Consider the following 17,615-nt stretch of genomic DNA (forward strand, 5'->3'; position numbering starts at 1 on the left):
TAGAAAACACAAAACCTGCTCACTTGACATCTGTTGTACACAAAATAAAGCAAAAATATTTTTTTTTCAGTGCTGGAATTTTCTCCATAGAATATTTTATGTATCTGTTAGTCACTTAAAAAAACACTTTTCTCTTTAATATTTATCAGTATTTCAGAAGTAAAATGTCCAGCATCAAAACACATATTTTAAGCACTCAAATAACTGTAAGTGCAATTGTGTCTTATGACAGTGGAAAACACTATCTCCCTGAGGTGAGCTGGTCAGGAAAAATTGCAAGAAAATTATACAGTTGTACTGCAATACAGTTAATGATAGAGAATAAGAGCTGAAATTTCCTGTAATGATTGCCACTTGACATTCATATATAATGACATGTTTTCTGAAATCAAGCTACATGCCTGCCTATTAACCATTTAGAAAAAGGTTATCTGTCTCCTAACAATAGCAATCAATGCAAGAGGCATTTAAAGATGCCTACAATTCAGTGACAACAGAGCCTAATGTCTGGGGTTTATTTAATTAAATGTGTTTACTAGTTATCTATACAAGGGCTGATTCTCCTTCCCTTACTCATTCTGAGGGTAACCATTCCCCTGCATAACTGCAAAATTTGCAAAAGCATTCTTTGTGGAATAAGGTATCTTTTTCTCATTTGTGAAAAAGTGACTTGGGGTCTGCTGCAGAATTAATCTATTTAACTCACTTTTTATTCTACCCAGTCTGAAAGAGCAAGGAGGGCTGCACGTGCTCCTCTGATACACTTTGAGGAGAGAAAAAAAAGCTTCTCCAAAAAACTATAGTGCATATGGAAAGAGAAAGTGCTGATTATACCTGCTATCATTTTTAAGAGAGGTTCACAGAAAATTTTGCTGGTAAAAAACATGCCAATAAAATATATCAATTAAAGTTAAAGAAAACATTGCAATTGTTAATGAAATGCAGATAGATGAGGCATATCTGGGTCACACAGGTAAAAAGTAAAGGTCGTGTTGTATACATAGGTGATCTATTAAAGGAAGACATGCAGCAGAGCGTGTTGCTGGTGTAATCCTCTGCTTTGTGACAGTAAACTAGAGCTGCTTAGCGTACCTCGAATGTGGGTGACACTGGCTAGAAGACACAACATTTCCCTGTGACTGCTCTGTAAGGTGAGGATATTTCTCATCTGTGCTACGGGAAAGAATACTAGCAACACTAACCTCTGCCTCCACCAAGTGCACCTGTGTTCATTAGTACAAGTGGGTACAAGTGAAGAATTCATAGAGACACATACAAGGCAGCACCTTCCAATAGCTAACACCAATCCACAGGACAGTTGACAAAAAATACCTGAGACTGGGAAGACTGGAGCTGGGGGAGCAGAAATCACTCGAGGTGATGTATTATCTTCTAAATAAAAGTGAGCAGTCTGGAAACATTTCCTAGAGGAGAAGAAACATAAATAAGTATTGCAAACACAAAAGATTGCCTAAAACCTTTTGGAATTCTGGCATCATTTAGTCAAGATACAAAATCATGGTTTTGAAAAACAGTTCTCATGGAGCGTCAAATGTAACTGTTATAATATAAATATTCCCCCAATATACCCCAAATTATGTATACAACTTGAAGATACTTCATTAACTCAACACAATATGTAGTTCATGCATCTTTACCTATACAAGAGGCAGAAGATAGAGCAGACATCAGACATAGTGAAAGCTGAAAGAGGAACTCTGCATCAGGAGCTACTGTAGATGCTGCACAACAACTTCAAGTATAAAAAATGCCATTGTCTTCCTTGCTTATCCAAATTTGCACACATAATTACCATTCTCTTTCATGTGATTATGCTAGCCTGAAGATGGAGCAATGTATGAGATCAGCTCTGGTAATTCATCGATACAGCCAACTTCAGACGTGGAAATGCAGTCGGAGGCAACACGATTCGTAGCAGACAGAATAGAAGCTCTGGGCTACTGTGACTTTGTTAAACAATTTTTTCATAATGCTGTTGTCACAACACTGAGGGACACCTTAACCAAGGAGGACTTCCTGAAGTTGACAGACAAACGCATGGGAATTTATGACTCCAGGAGATGCTAGCTTTGTTGAAAAACACTGAAGGATGAATACAAATGGAATCAACCTTTGCTATGACCCACAATGTTATTTGTATCTGTGCTGTAATCCAGATGTGAGGATAATAAGAATAGCATCTGTTAAGAGTCCGAGCTGTTCAAGGGACTGAATAACCAACTCCTGCTGTAAGCATTGCAAAGCCTCCTTAATTAAAAAATCTCCATATGATTAGACATGCTAATAACAATCTTTACTCTGGGTCACTTAATCTATTTGAAATATTATTCAATAATCATTAAATTTAAAAAGAAATATGTGCATCAGGGAAATATTAATCTCATTTTGTATTTACAAGATTCTACTTTTTGAAAGCTGTTGGCTGGAGCTATTGTATGATCTTTTTCTATTTTCTATACTCACTGCTATTTTAAATTCTAATTTGGCATTGTTCCTGTAAATGAGTATCACTGCACTAATAAAACTCCTCATATAATTGTTATAATCACACAGAAGTTTTGAGTTTTCTTTGAGTAATAGATAGGGAATATCTGGATGCTGTCATTCTTTCCATAACCATTCACGTAGATCATAAAGATTTTGGTAACCTTATTTCAGCTAAGACTCTGGGAAACATGCACATACTCATGGAAAGTGCTGGGAATTTTCCATCTTTGTATACAATATAAATTCTATTAAAACACAAGAAAAAAGTAGAGAGCTACATAAGAAGAGAATCATGGCATGCAAAATAGTTTACATGACAAATTTGGAGTCTGACTAGAGTCGCCTAAAAGCACATTTGTGATGGCCACAGAAGTGCTTGTGATTTTCCATGACATGCCTGGAGTAAGACTACCCATTATGTACTTTACTCAGAAATAGCAATTTTGGCTGTAGATCAAGAACATATTCAGGATGTGCTTGGAAACACCTTTCTAATTTTTAAGCAGGCTCTTACATTTGCACCCCATGGAGCTAGTGGCTGCCGAAGTGAGAGAGGCTCTCAATGCTAGCATAGTAGTCGAGTCAGTCTCAGACCTGTGTGCAAAATGACTGTGGGAGGTAGGAATATCAAAGTACTTCAAGTCACTAAACACTTTTGGAAATCTGGTACTGTCTGCTGGGCACTGAGAAAGTTGGTGTTCGATGTTTATTAAAAATAGCATCAACGAACCAAACATGCCAACCAGCTAAAGGACTAAAACCCCAAAATTGTCCTCCGCCTTATGCTTACAGCTTATGAACAATGATCATACATGAACTTTATGGAGTAACGCTGAAGAGCTTTGGCGTCTCTTTGCCTGAGAAATTTTTGAACTAAACAGAATTTAATTAGTGTAATGGTTTTCACATCTAAAGCAGTGATTAAAATGTCCTCATAATATGCTATCCATTCACTATCCTTCACTGAGCCACTGTATCTTTAATCTTTAACAAGTTAATTGTGGCTGAAAATAAATTACACCCTTAGCACATTTGGGAGACAAATTCATAGCAGTTGACTTAACCTGCAATAAGACTCATAAATAGGCGCTCCATCTGCTTCTGCATCAGCAGTGAAAGCCTTCATGACTAAACCTGATGTTAATAACCATGTCTCGTTAATTATTACTTGTTGTTAATGAAAAAAGTGATGACTATTTCAAACTTCCAGACAAAGGTCCCATCACTCAATGCTAACCTGATTATTTAATTTACACCTTTCATCACAGCATTTAGATCTTCAACCTAAAACTGTAATTTGTAATTTAGACACTGCACTTCTCTGAACACACACTTTATATCTGAGATAGTGCTAAAACATTGAATTAATTAGAGTGTCTGTATCTGTACAGGAAGCCATGAAGCAGCAGCTCTTTGGTTTAACAGGAGAGATGCTAGATCTGAGTGAACGTTTCAGTGTGAACTGCTTGGGAGAAGACTGCACCTCAGACTGCAGAGGACTTCATTTTTTTGGCATGTGGGCTTCTGGACCTTGGCTGAGGGTGTGTGCTGCCTACTTCACCCCTGGACAGGGAGGGTGTGTAGGGTGCTCACTGCTTGTTTAGGCTGAGGAAGGAGCTGAACTTCTAAAGAAAGAGGCATCTGGGACTGGATGGGTCCACACACCCACTGCTCACCCAAAACGGTCTTAGGGGCATAGTTACTTCTTTCTCTAAGAATGTCAGGGCCTTTTGTTCTCACAGGGCATCTGTCAATGGGTATTCTCAAATACTTATCAGAATTTATTTTTAAATGGTTCTAATTGTTTGAAGATCTGGTGGATCCAAAGGATATTTAAATGGCTTCTCAGTGAATCCAATGATTCTAATGATCCCATTTTTAAATGGGCCCAATTCATTTTAAAGTCTTGTCAGCTGAAATTTTATTTTTCAAATTATATTAACGCTTTTATTTATGATTTGATGTTGCACAGTTGAGCATCCATTCTCTTTCATGGATGGGTGAATGCGACCTTTGTAAGTTTAAATCTGTTTTTAATGTTTCCACGTATGCAAGCTTAACTATCCCTACAGAGGGTTCTCAACTCTTTTTCCAAAAATTAAACATGGGATTCAAGGCATCAGTTCAAATCATAAATAAGAAAATGAACATTCTTTGGTAGCTGTGTTTCAGAGACACAGGATAGAAGAGGAAATTTAAAATTTAAATGATTGCTCAGGAAGTTGCCTGTCTTTGGGCTGGCAATTTCTGAAGCACTGCTGTCGTGCAGCTTCTAGGAGGCTTCATGACAGCCAGCTGATATTCAGTATCTCTAAAGATAAAAATGTAGCTGGAACTGCATTAGCGGTTCACTGTTCACATTATTAGAGCTAGTCTCTTACTGAGATTCATATGTGTTTGTTGAAAAAGAATATTGAATGGTACAATTCCCACTGACAACTATTACCATTTTACTGTTTTCTAAGCTCTTCTTATGTTAACCATTATAAAAACTGATTTGCACTAATAGACTGACATTTTTTCCTATAAATCATTTAATCAGGTTCATTTTCGTTGATCAATACACTGAACTGTTCCAAAAGAGTACATATACACATAAATTTCCAGTATATGTCAGCACAGAGAAACTTTCAGTTTGAGTCACCTTAATAGATAAGGTTAATTCAACAAAATGGGAATGATAAAGCTATCCAGAAATGAGGAAAACAGAGTGTGGAGATTCAAATATCCCTGCTGCATAGTGTGCAAGGACTCAATCAAGTAGATAGGTACCAAGAGGGACAGATAGACTTTAGGTTTGGGTGGAAAATTCTCTCCAGAGTTATAAAAAAAAGGTGACCTGGAAGAGAAGGCCATTAAATAGGCAAAAGATTCTCCTTATTTATCCCACTGTAATCTTAATCATTCTGGAGAAATGAAAGGAAAATGACATTGCTTGGAAATTGCATGAATTACAAAAGGTTTGATGCAGAATACTATAATAATTCAAAACCGTGCATTTTCCTACTGGCATTTAGATATTCTTTAGACAGTGCTATCATTAAAGTTTTTATCCCTGTCAGAGAAATGAGTATTTTATCACAGAAAGATTGAAATTCTGCCTAATGAGATAGTGAAGAGATTGGGGAATTTCCTCAAGTGCTGGTTAACAATTTCATGTAAAAAACAAAAACAACAAATAAAACAAAACCCAAACAACAGATGGTACAGAATTATTTTAGTGATACATGTCATTTGAGTGAAGAACAAAATAATTTTTTTTCTTTATTTTTTATTTTTTAACCTTGAAAAGCTGGAATTTGATGCTCTTGGTAGGCTCTATTTGTTTTTTAATTTTTTTTAAAGGTTATACCTTTTGTACATGCAAATCAGGAGCTGATGGTGACACTATTCAATCAAATATCCAGCCAGGTTATAAGTCTTTTTTTTTTTCTTCAGAACACTTTTGCCAAAAGAATATAGAATATCTTCTTGCAAACCTAAACTTTTTAATTAACTTTATTGGCTCATATAAAAGAGAAATAAGTAAAAATACACTATAAAAAGAAATACTGACCGCTTACAAAAATTATTTCAAAATCAGCTAAGCCTAACCATAAAAATGTTTATAGCTACATAGCAATAAAGTTAATGTTATGATTAAGATTTTTCACGGACTTTAAAAAGAGATGAGGGTCTTGGCACCTTTGAAAGAGGGCCACAAAATCCTACCCACAATACATACTGTTTGTGTTCCATTCCTCTGAAACAAGAAACGTTACTAGTGTTATCATAAAGCCCAGAAAATTTTCTCAAGGATTAACAAAAAAAGAGCTCCACATTTTATTTTGTAGTACACAAGAAATACAGGAAAGATTAAATTCAGCTTCAAGAAGATATTACTGCTAACGGGATTTTTGCTTTATTTTGAAAGACCTATGTTACAGAACTGTTCATTCCCAGAGAAAGAATACGAAATGAACACAATGTTATTTGACAAAAACAAGCCTGTAACACATGTAGGATTACTAAAACTGCACTGTACAATCTGGGTCTTAAAATTGTTGGTGTTCCCTGGCAAATTGAACAGATTTGAAATAATATTTAGGCTCAAGGTTGAAACCATTTGGAAGATGAGTATAAATGTTCATGTTGTGTAACATGAAAGATAGGAAAAGGTTCTCAATATAAAAGTAGTTAGCTGGAAATTCTGTTATGGAGAATATAATTATCCAACTAGACATAAACCAAGAAATGAGTTGTGCAATTCTTCCTGTAATTAACTGTTTCTTTGAAAAGAAGAATAAATCTTTCTGACAATCACTGTTTAAAAGTGTCTTTAAGGCTGGCTGACTTGTTAGCATGCTTTCCTGGAATGAAGGAAGCTCCAACTCAATTTTTTAAGCCTAGTCCATTGAGGGTGGATGTATTCTGTCCACATGCGGGACATGGGCTGCTGGACATATAGAAAACCAGAGTCAGGAGATGAGAAGCAAAGTCAGCGAGCACAATCCTGACACCATAGCCTAAGGGTTACAGTAGTCCGGAGTTGAGAGAGGGCAGTCTAGGGTTTAGTTCCTGGTTCTTCACCACTTTCGTATGCTTTAGATTAAGCAGGATTGGGTAGGGGAAAGAAAAAGAAGAAATAAGCTCTGGAATCTTTTGTGAGATGTTTGATCCTACCTCCCCTCTTGTTTGTACAGCTCCTGGAAGATCAAGGTCCTGTTCCTTGCTGCAAGATTATGTGTTAGTACTACGCAAGCAGTGAAGGGATCAGGTCGCTAGGAATCACAAAACAGCAGGAGTCTCCAAGACAGGAAGTTTTTGTAACTTATATTTATCACTTCTGGTCCATGACATTTCCTTCTTGGCAAGCCACACTCTCAGGAAAGGATTAGGGTTGTACATGGATTTTGAAAGCCTGTGAAAGCTTAAACAGCCCTCCCTGTCCCTAGGAAGAATCTCTGGCTTTATCTGCAGCCAACGAAGAAGAGTCAAATGCTTGAGCATTGCCACATACTGTCACATTGCTAACAAGATTCCTGGTGTGCTTGTAGCTTATGCCAACTTGCATTATTGCACACAATGCTTGACACAGTTTGGGGTTAGACCCAGAGACCATCCCTGGTAGGTGACCTGAATGCATCCACCTTATTTTTCCCCCTGTGAAAGAAGAGACTTTGGCTGTACAGAAATAACCTGTGCCATGCCAGTTGGCCACAGGACTGGAGAAAAATTCTGGTCCACCTTGTTTCACAGAATAGACACAGTCTTTTGCCCTCAGTGGTTATCCTTTCTGGATTTCTTGTATATCTATCACTTCTCTTTAGCCTAACCATTTTTTTTCTTATTATCAATTTATCAAGTCACAGAGAAACATGTCCATGAGGGAACCTGAGGACATAGGAAACATGTTGAATCACTGAACTTGATAAAAGCTACCCAGGAAGTGATTTTAAAATATTTACAAGCTATCCCATTTCTATCTTGCATACAATGCCAGCTACAGCATGCTCCTACATTCCTTTATCAATTACTTATTCATATGGTCCTGTTGAGGACCATAGATTCTTGTCTTAAATTGATAACTACCTTTTTTAACAGTTATACAATTGGGAACATAGGAAAAAAAACCATGCCATGTTCTTTATTTTTCTTCTTCCTCCTGTTCTTGCCAGCGCTCTGTTAACTCACTTGGTTTCTAGGGATTAATAATCAAAATAATTGTTAACTAAAATTTCTCAATATGATAATAATGTATTTGCAATGGTTTAACACTCTGCAACCAGAAAGAATTGTAATTGAGCATTGTGGAAAGAAATCACCTTGTTACTTTATGTCACTTCAGCTCTATTCATTGCTCACTTTGGGAGTAATACAGACACAGAGAGACAAGATCCAGTCTCCTTCCAGTAAAACTGCTCAGTAATGTCAATCACAGTTTTCAAATCAGAGCTCTTTAAAACTTGAAAAAAAGTAAAACAACAGAACAACAACAAAAAACAACTTACCTCCAGTATATGAGAATACCCACAAGAATCACTAGACAGATAAAAGTCAGGGCTGATACGACCACAAGTGGTATAACTGTCTTCTTCTCTGATTCCAGACTCTCAGCTAGACCGATACGAGACTCATGGCTACTATTACTTGCCTCTGCAGTCAGAGAAAATTGAAACAGTTTATGTTTAAATTCTGAAAAATGCACAGCATGAGTGAATGTCTTATAATGAGCCTACTTAATATCACTTACCTCTTTTTTTTTTTTTTAAAACTATGCACCGCAAATAATGTATACATTTGCAAACCAGCTTACAGAAAATAAGCAGACAGAGGGCAAAGCAAAATGTTCAAGCTTTTGTGACTCAGCCTTCCAGCAGTGGAGACTTCTCTTTGTAAAAATAGCAGATTGTTGTTAAAATATAGGAGAAGAAAGTTTTTTATTTTCATCTGTTTATTAGCTGAAAGTCAAATGAGTTAAGGGATCTGAATATATAAAGAACACTTTGGTATTAAACTGTTACTCACATATTGCAAATCATTTCTCTTTGACTAATAATTAATTTTTATTTTTTTTTTTACAATAGAAAATCTCTACATGATTTCTCTGTTGCACTTAAGACTTCTGTATTTTAATATGATGTCCATTTAGTAACCTGCCTTATAGACGTTAAAAAAATCCTACCTCCTTTGAATTCAATTGCAGTATTCTTTTATTGGAACAAGAATTAAATTTCCTACCTCCATCTTTACAGGGAATCCAATTATTGTTTAGATATTGTCTAGATTTCATGTATCTATCAGCCTGGTAAAGCTGGATGACCAAAATATTTGGACAAGGAATCTACATTTAGATTAAAATTATGTATTTTATAAGCTAATTAAAATAAGAGAACATAAAGGTGGATGAGACCAATCCCATAGTCTTTACCATGGTCATCCCTCTAAAAGTAAGCACTTAATTTAGACAGAAAATGACTGATTCTTTTAAATCTGTGCAGCTTACTGTGATCTGTGATGATTATGTGAGTTAAAACTCAGAAATAATGGCTTTCATACTTTTTAGAATTAAACTAATTTTCTAGATTTTCTAAGGCAATTACATGTTTTCTGCTTTTGTGAACAGTTCTAATTCAGTGGATGTTCTGTATGGGAGCAGAATTTTGCTGTCTAGAAATCAGCTGCCCTCCACTGGGATTTCAAGACCAACTCTACATGAATAAAAAGCTTTCAATCAAAGGGGAGGAGAGAATGAAGTTAGATCTGAAAAAAATACGGACAAAAAAGCCAATGTCCTAAATAGGGTGTCAAAAAACAGCTTCATACAGTCCAAATTTCCAGGCAGCTCTTGGCTTGTATTTTCTTGAGTTTTGTAGCTTTCTATACAAAGATGTCTAGGCTTCAATCTTGCAGATATCTCCTTGGTTTTAGTTCAAAGTGCTCAAACATTTAAATTATTCACTACTTTTTAAATCCTCAATGTATAAAGTGATTGCAGGCAAAAGTTGCTTCTGAAAGTTTGTCCTCCAGTTTCTGGTGAGTAGACTAAAATCAGTATTTCCTATTGATTTCAGTGGAAACTACATATATGCATGAGAGATCAGAATACAACCCCTTTGAAGCATTCACACTTGCTTATCCCATTCTGGAGTAATTCATAGGGTGAGACCCAGCCTCATCTGTGTGAGGACAGGGTTCCTTCAAACTGCATGACCAAATTCTGTCATCCTATGTGGAATTCCTATTCTCCTATGTGGAATGAAGAGCAGCAGTCTCCTGCAACAAGGAGCTTCTTGCCCATTTGGCCATCACTCCAATGACAGTGGCTGAAAAGGCAGTCTCGTCTGTAGCAGATTTCTTGCTCCCTAATAATTGACGTGCTTGGATTATACACATTTTTCTTCAAATTAATTTATGTTTTTTCAATTGATGTTGAAAAGTTTAGAAAGCCACAGTGGTCTCATGGAGAAAGTCCTAGTTCTGAAGAAGTGTGAATATAAATCAACTACAAAGAGTGGGAAAAATTTAAATGACAGTTTTTCTGTAATAGTCAAAACAAGAAGATATAATTTTTGCTGAATTCACTGTAATGTGTACAAAACTTCTCAGGTTTATTTGATTTACTAGAGACCATGTTAGACATGCCCACATTTATTTTTCAGGTTTTAAAAGACTGTACTGGCATGATTTATTAGAAAAAAATAATGTACATGAAAAAAACACTGTATAGTATCTTTCAATAGTATCTAGAAAACAAATTTTAAGGCTATTGTACTACTATTTTATTCTTATATAGTCTTTTTTGAATTACTCTTAGTAATAGTTCAAGCTCATTGTTAATTAACAATGACACCCATTACGTAAACTATAAATCTTCTATGGTAACATTCATTTGTATTTGCAATAGAACTTTTGAAATATTAATGTTCTTTTGCTGATATAAAAAAAAAAAAAAAAGTAATTGAGCCATGTGGTAACCACTTACCTACTGAATGACACCTTCCACTTATTGATTCAGTTTTATGATGCCTACCTTGTTAGGACTAATAACAATTTCAGCATGTTTTTAATGTTATTTCAATACTTTTTTTTTTTTTTTTTTACTTTCTGTTTTTCACATTATATTAGCCCCAACTATATAGAGTGTCAATTTGCCACCTTTTTGTATTAGTATTCTGTTGTTCATGAGTAATATCATCTCATGTGATTTCGCTGCATATTTGTAGAACTGGGCCTAAAATTTCATATGCTTTGCAGAGCCCATTCCTTAGTGGATTTAGCTGGATGATACTGCCCTCTACAGATGCTGCGAATGCTTAAGTTCAATTTATTTTCTAAAATAAAAGGTTCTTTTTTTTTTTTTTTTTTGTTCACCTCCTTCCCCCACCAAATCATAGACATTTTTTCTGACTTTACTCTCACATTTTCAGCACTCTAACAAGAGGCAATACAAATTATGTGTCTGAATAGTTCAAGTTTTCAACAACACATTTTTAAAAATACAGGAAATGCTTTATATTCATGCAGTTCTTATCTATGTGAGGTGCAGTTTTGCCTTCTGATCTTATCAGACACAGTTCACAAAAACTCTCACTGACTTCAGTTAGGACTAATTAGGAAAATAACACTAAATGTATACAAAAAAAGTACAGAAGAACCTGGCTCTATTGTTTTGGAATTGCACAAAACTGACACAAAAAGTCTGAATCTTACTGAAATTTGAAGTTGGCATAAACAGAATGAAAATGAATGTTTTTGAGAGTTAAGATGAATCAGAATCATACTGAAACATCTTCTTCCTTGCTCAATACACCTTAGAAAATACAAAGTAAAACACAAGGAGAAAATGTGGTGTCATAATTAAAAACCAGAATCTCAGAGATATGTTTCTTCACAGGAAGGTATTGTTTCCTCTTTTTTTAAGGTCACCACTTGTCTTTGTATAAGGAACTTACATCCCTCTTCTATCTTAAAAAATAAAATTAAACCATTAACATTGAAACAAATTCGGGTTTTAAACTGCACCACCCAACTGCTGCTGATGGTACACGTCTATTCAAAAGTAGAGCATGAATCTCCCTTCTGAAGAGTATTTCAGGTGCAGTTTTAAGTAGCCAGAAGTAGCACTCGCTAGCTAGCCAGCTCAGCATGCACCCCCTGTTCCCCAGTGCTTCCTTAATCACACCCATTGGCCCTGTTCTCCTTTTATTATATGTAGATCTCATTTTCTACAGCACAAATGTATCCCCTTGCAGCTTTCCATGGTATGCATTAAACTTATCCATAACTAACCTGCCTCAGAGATGTTGAATACTGATGAGTGATCACTAGTTACAGATGAGGCTGATGACTGTGATGATCCAGGAGTTAATTCTGAGTTACCTGCTTCAACTGCCCCTTCAGCTTCTCTCTCGTTAAGGTCAGGAAAACTGAAATCTGTTGATGTTTCATTATCATTAAGGCTATCTGAGGTACCTTGGCCAGAACCACTTTCTTCATCACTTGTAAAAACAGCCCAAGACTTAGACTCTGATGTGTTTTGCAGTGGGATACTAGCAGTTTGAATATGGTTCTCCAAAACTGTAGGGTTGTTGTGCTTCTTGGATATCACACTTGCTGGCAAAGTTGGTACAGATGTATGATTATGTCTGTCCATGGCATGGTTTATATGACTGTCTGATGCAGCAGTTGAAATTTTCTCTTCTTCTTCGGGTTTCTCAGAATGTGAGCTTATAATTAGGTTACTCTGGTCCTTGTTATTGTTTACCTCTCCATTTTGTTCCTCTACTACCATATCCTGAGCTTCTCTATGGGAAGTGCATGATATACAGTTACTTATGGGGAAGCCATCATCATATTCGTCGTAGTCATCCTCAACTACAGAAGGCCATAGATCGGTACTGGACATGATACTGGGAGACAACCCAGAGGATTCTCTAGAAGGAACCAGCAACTTATTCAAAGTTACAGGGTTCTCACTTTTGGGAGGAACAGCCATAACAGAAATCTGTACGTTTGGTAAAGGAAGGGTGTGATGAATGGACATGTCAGATTCAGAAACCACTGCAGGCATTTGAACAGGATCAAAACCAAGTGAAGAACTTGAAGAGACACTGGCAGACTCACTTTGTTCAAATATACTTGAAAAGACATGGCTGTCTGGAGGAGTAGCTACATTTGGTAATGTATCAGCAGTTAGGAAGGGAGTTGTTACTGCATTTGCTGCTTGGGGGGGAAAGGCATTTTCTAAACTGGTCAGCTGGAACAAAACATCACTACTGTACAATGAAGGCATAACCTGCTGAACATCTTCACTGTTAAACAAGCTGGATGGAACATATTCCTCACTTGCATAAGATACAGATAAACTTTGAAGTGACGCTGTGGGCTTACTAAAAGTGTTTGACAACATATCAGCAACAGAAGGTGCAGGTGTAGAAGGCAGTATAGTTTCATTTGTAGCAGAACCTGGTGCCATTTGATGCAATATTTGGTCAAATGTAGAACTATCTTTATAAACCCTGGAGCTTTCAGCCAATATCGGATCACTAGGCACTACTGCAGCTGTGTTAAACAGAGTGCCGTCGCCAGAAGTTTGGAAGGAGGATCGCAGTAAAGCTTCATTATTTAATGTAGCTGAGGCCTCATAAAAGTACGGCTGAGTTGAGGATAATATTTTGCTATAAGCAGGGGCAGAGACAGCTTGTTCTGAGATTGCACTAAGCACAGGTTTAAGCAAAGTGTCATCAGAGGCTGAAGATGTAACATGCAAAGGCTGAACAGAAAGGTAATTTTCTGTAAGTTTACTAATATCGTGATCAAATACCTTAGTAGTGGGAATAGCAAAAGAGACTGGAAGGATTCCCTTTGTGCTAGAAACAGGAAGTGGACTTTCTTGCAGAGACGTATTCTGTTTAATTATATCATTATTAAAAACAGATGTAGAAGGTTCGGGTATCACTTTACTTTCAGCATTGGAAGCCATTTCACTTAAAGAAGAAGAAATGTGCAGTTCTTTCTCATCTCCATACACAACATCACCTTTTTGAAGCATCTTAGTAACATCAATAAACCCAGATGATTCATATGTAATTTCATCTACAGAATCAGAGGAAGAAACGTTAAGTACGGTCAAAGTGTCTGTATCAGGCAAAAGGGACTCACTACCAGAGTATGCTTCAGACCAATCCAGATCACTAGACAGAGAGCGCGTAGGCTGCAGCAAAGTATCAGCTTGTGATATTACAGAGGAAGGTTTATGCACCAGTACATTGTTATAGCTGCTAAATAAAGGATCCTGACGAAATACGTCAACAGAATCATGCACAAATTCTGCAGAGTCATAAGAAACAGTAAAGCTTTGGAGGGAGCCCACATTACTAGACAAAGCATAAGGAAGTTCAGACATTGTAGATAGTACATGCACATTTAAATCACTGCTGGATGGTTCGACTTCAGAAAATATGTGAGTTCTATTATGACCAAATATCAGTGTCTCTGAAGCAGCATGAGTAGTCTGATGTGACACCACATCAGAATATTGAGCAAGGCTTGGCCGCATTAATGTATCACCCTCTGCCAATGTCAAAGAAGCATGCAGGGACACCTTATCACTTGCAACGGCTGGAGTAGCACTTTGTGGAAACATTCGAGAAACTGTGTACAGACGGTGAAACATTTTACTACTGGAGGAAGCAGAGGAAAATGTAAGCAAAGGTACATCATCATAGGAAGACAGGGTGGGTTCAAATGACACATCAACACTGGGAAATACAGGTGTAGCATGCAAGGTCACATCACTATCTGATGTAGCAGGGGTAGTGTCGAGCATCTGAGAGTCAAACAATAAAGGGGTGACTAGAGGAAACACTTCACTACTGTAGGAAGGTTGAAGAGGTATCTCACCATTATAGACTGGCTGAGTTGTCTGAGAGAGTACCTCACTGGCAGCAGAAGCAGAACCATATTCTCCAGAGCTTGAAGAGACAGAGTGAGGTGATAATTCAGCAGAGGAGAAAGCAAAGGTAGGATAATGTGGCAATTCTAAATCCGCATCTGAAGTGTCTTGTGAAACCACTGGGCTGCTTGAATAGGGCACTGTAGCTGGCTTTAATCCCTCTACATAAGCCTCAGTGTAACTAGTCTGAGACAATTGCCTGCTATCCGATGTACCAACAGACTGAGTTGTTAGATCTGTAGTGTTACGAAACCACAAATTTCCATCAGCGGAAGATGTATGCTTTGGAGGTTCATCAGAGCTTGAGGGTGCTACACTTTCTGAAACATATTTAATGGAGCCTTGGGAAAGAACATCCTGCATGCTTATATGTGGGCTTCCTGAAGGAAGGATGTCTTCTTGGGAGGTCTCCTCTGTAACCAGCTGTGCTGAAGAAGTGGTAAGAACTGAACTCCAAAAGTCATCAGATTCCTGATCATGTTTAAAAGGAGGCAATAAGAAATCTTCATCGGTATGGCCAGTAGTTGTTATTCTGGTTGGTTCAGTGCCTGAAGAAACGTATATGTATTCTTCTTCTATGCCTTTGGTGGAGTCAATGAGTTGAGGAGGAACTCCAGTAATTGTTCGGGATTCCAAAAAAGGATCTTCCTCTTCTTCAGAAATTTCACTAACAGGTGGAGAAGTAGGATAATAAACTGCTTTGAAAACATCATCCTTACCATTCAATTCTTCTTCTCTCGTTAAGTATCTATTTCTTTTAACATCATTAGGTTTAGTTCCCATGTTTTCTTGACTGTAGCTGGATGTAGTCACCTGGAAATCTTTCCTTCTTATTTGGTTTATTGCACTGTCAGTGCTAGGAATCACTGCAATTTCTTCATCCACCTCTGTTTCCTTTTCATCAACTTCATCCTTTGAAAAAATATTATAGCCGAAGACAATTAAGTGTTTATAGACACTGTACACAAATGAAAGCCAAAACTGCAATAATATATTTCTCTGACTCCATAAAAACAAGAGGTGCAAAACAACTGACAACCTTTCAGAAGACTGCTGGTCTTAAAACAAAATATATAATTGTAAGATTAGATATCCTCTTCACTTGAAAATATTATTGATTTGAAAGACAAATAAAAAAATCCTGTTCACAACAACTTCTGACATGTTCTGTTACTTTTACTCTGAGAGATAAAAACCACTTCATTATTTATATTTATTGCTCAGAAAGTTCTACACCTTTCTAATAAAATGCAATTGTATATACAGTACACACCAATGAAAAAGGATTTTGCTATCAGAATATCTTGGAGATTTGCATTAATATTCTATTTATTGATTAAACTGTCCTAAAAACAGAATATATTTATGGCCTGTCTTTAAATCTGATGGATCATCATAGTTTCCTAGAACATAATAGTTCAGGATGCAAAAGTTTATTGTGTAAAAGTTTCACAAGTCTTGTGAGTGACACTATCTAGTCCTTGTTATGATCCTTTGCTGAACACAAATAATGATATCTTGTAAAAAATCTACATCAGGGTTTTGACTTTTAAGACCAGATCCAATAAATAAATAAATAAATGTAATCAGGATCTTGGTGGTCCTTGAGGACCAAGGTTCAAATCCTGTCCTTGCCCCCAACTTTCCCTGACCCATATCCAAAATTGTAGAGTACATTCATCTAAATTGCTCAGGAGGGAATTTTGTTTTGACCAAGCACAGAGGTGCTTTGTGCTGTGCCCAACACTGCAAAATCTGCAGCACAGCTCTGTACAAGGAGCACAACTCTTTCCATTGACTTGATAGGCACACTTATGGCTAATAGACACCATCAGGACACAACCTCTCGCAGAACAGAATCATAGAATCAGAGAACGGCTTGGGTTGGAAGGGATCTGAAAGATTGTCTAGTTCCAACCCCCCACGCCAAGGGCAGGGATGCCACCCACTAGACCAGGCTGCCCAAAGCCCCATCCAACCTGGCCTTGAGCACCTCCAGGAATGGGGCATCCACAACTTCTCTGGGCAACCTGTTCCAGTGTCTCAGCGCCCTCATAGTAAAGAATTTCCTCCTAATATCTAATTCAAATCTCCTCTCTTTCAGTTTAAAAGCATGCCCTCTTGTCCTATCACTATCTGCCCATGTAAAAATTTGCTCTCCAAATACAATCAAAACTGTTTTTCTTTTGAAGATATGGCTTGATGATGTGGTGGTAATTCCCAACTGTTTTTATTCAAGACCATAATGTTGAGAGAGAACACTCAGAAAATAGGAAACCAGGATGCAATTCTCAGTCTGAGAAACCCTCCGTTTCCACTACAGTTTAGTCTGAGTTGATGTCCCATTCCTGCACTGAAGTGAGCAAGGCACAGCAGGGAGATGAATGCAAAGTCAAGGGTCTGGGAAGTAAGGTGCCCCAAATGAAGCATGACTGAGCAAACTATTAACTGGGGCACACAACTGATAGGACAGTTAACTTTTATTCAGTCTTACCAGAGACTGAATAAAACAGACTGAATAAATAAATTTATTCAGTCTTTAACCACTAGACAAGAGCTGTGCTTCACGCAGCAGTCCCTTTTTTGTTTTAGGAATATCTACTGCACTCACACTATACAGGGGACCTCAGACATGACTCTCAGGTTTGGATTTCATTCCAATGTCTGTATA

General features: G+C 37.1%; 1 protein-coding gene across 6 annotated transcripts in view; it reads right to left on the reverse strand.

Moving 5' to 3' along the window:
• Positions 1-17,615, reverse strand: part of PTPRZ1 (protein tyrosine phosphatase receptor type Z1) — a 139,890-nt gene that overhangs the window by 22,804 nt on the left and 99,471 nt on the right. For 4 of the 6 annotated variants that reach the window (XM_040549877.1, XM_040549853.1, XM_040549859.1 and 1 more), the window contains exons 12-14: positions 12,280-15,856; positions 8,499-8,643; positions 1,333-1,424 (exon numbers count right to left, since the gene is read on the reverse strand). In XM_040549877.1, coding sequence (XP_040405811.1) covers positions 1,333-1,424; positions 8,499-8,643; positions 12,280-15,856 — 3,814 coding nt within the window. The remainder of the gene's footprint in view (positions 1-1,332; positions 1,425-8,498; positions 8,644-12,279; positions 15,857-17,615) is intronic. The other 2 variants (XM_040549866.1, XM_040549884.1) reach the window with 2 other exon arrangements.

This window comes from Cygnus olor, chromosome 1 (genome assembly GCF_009769625.2).
Source record: "Cygnus olor isolate bCygOlo1 chromosome 1, bCygOlo1.pri.v2, whole genome shotgun sequence".
NCBI classification, from domain to species: domain Eukaryota; kingdom Metazoa; phylum Chordata; class Aves; order Anseriformes; family Anatidae; genus Cygnus; species Cygnus olor.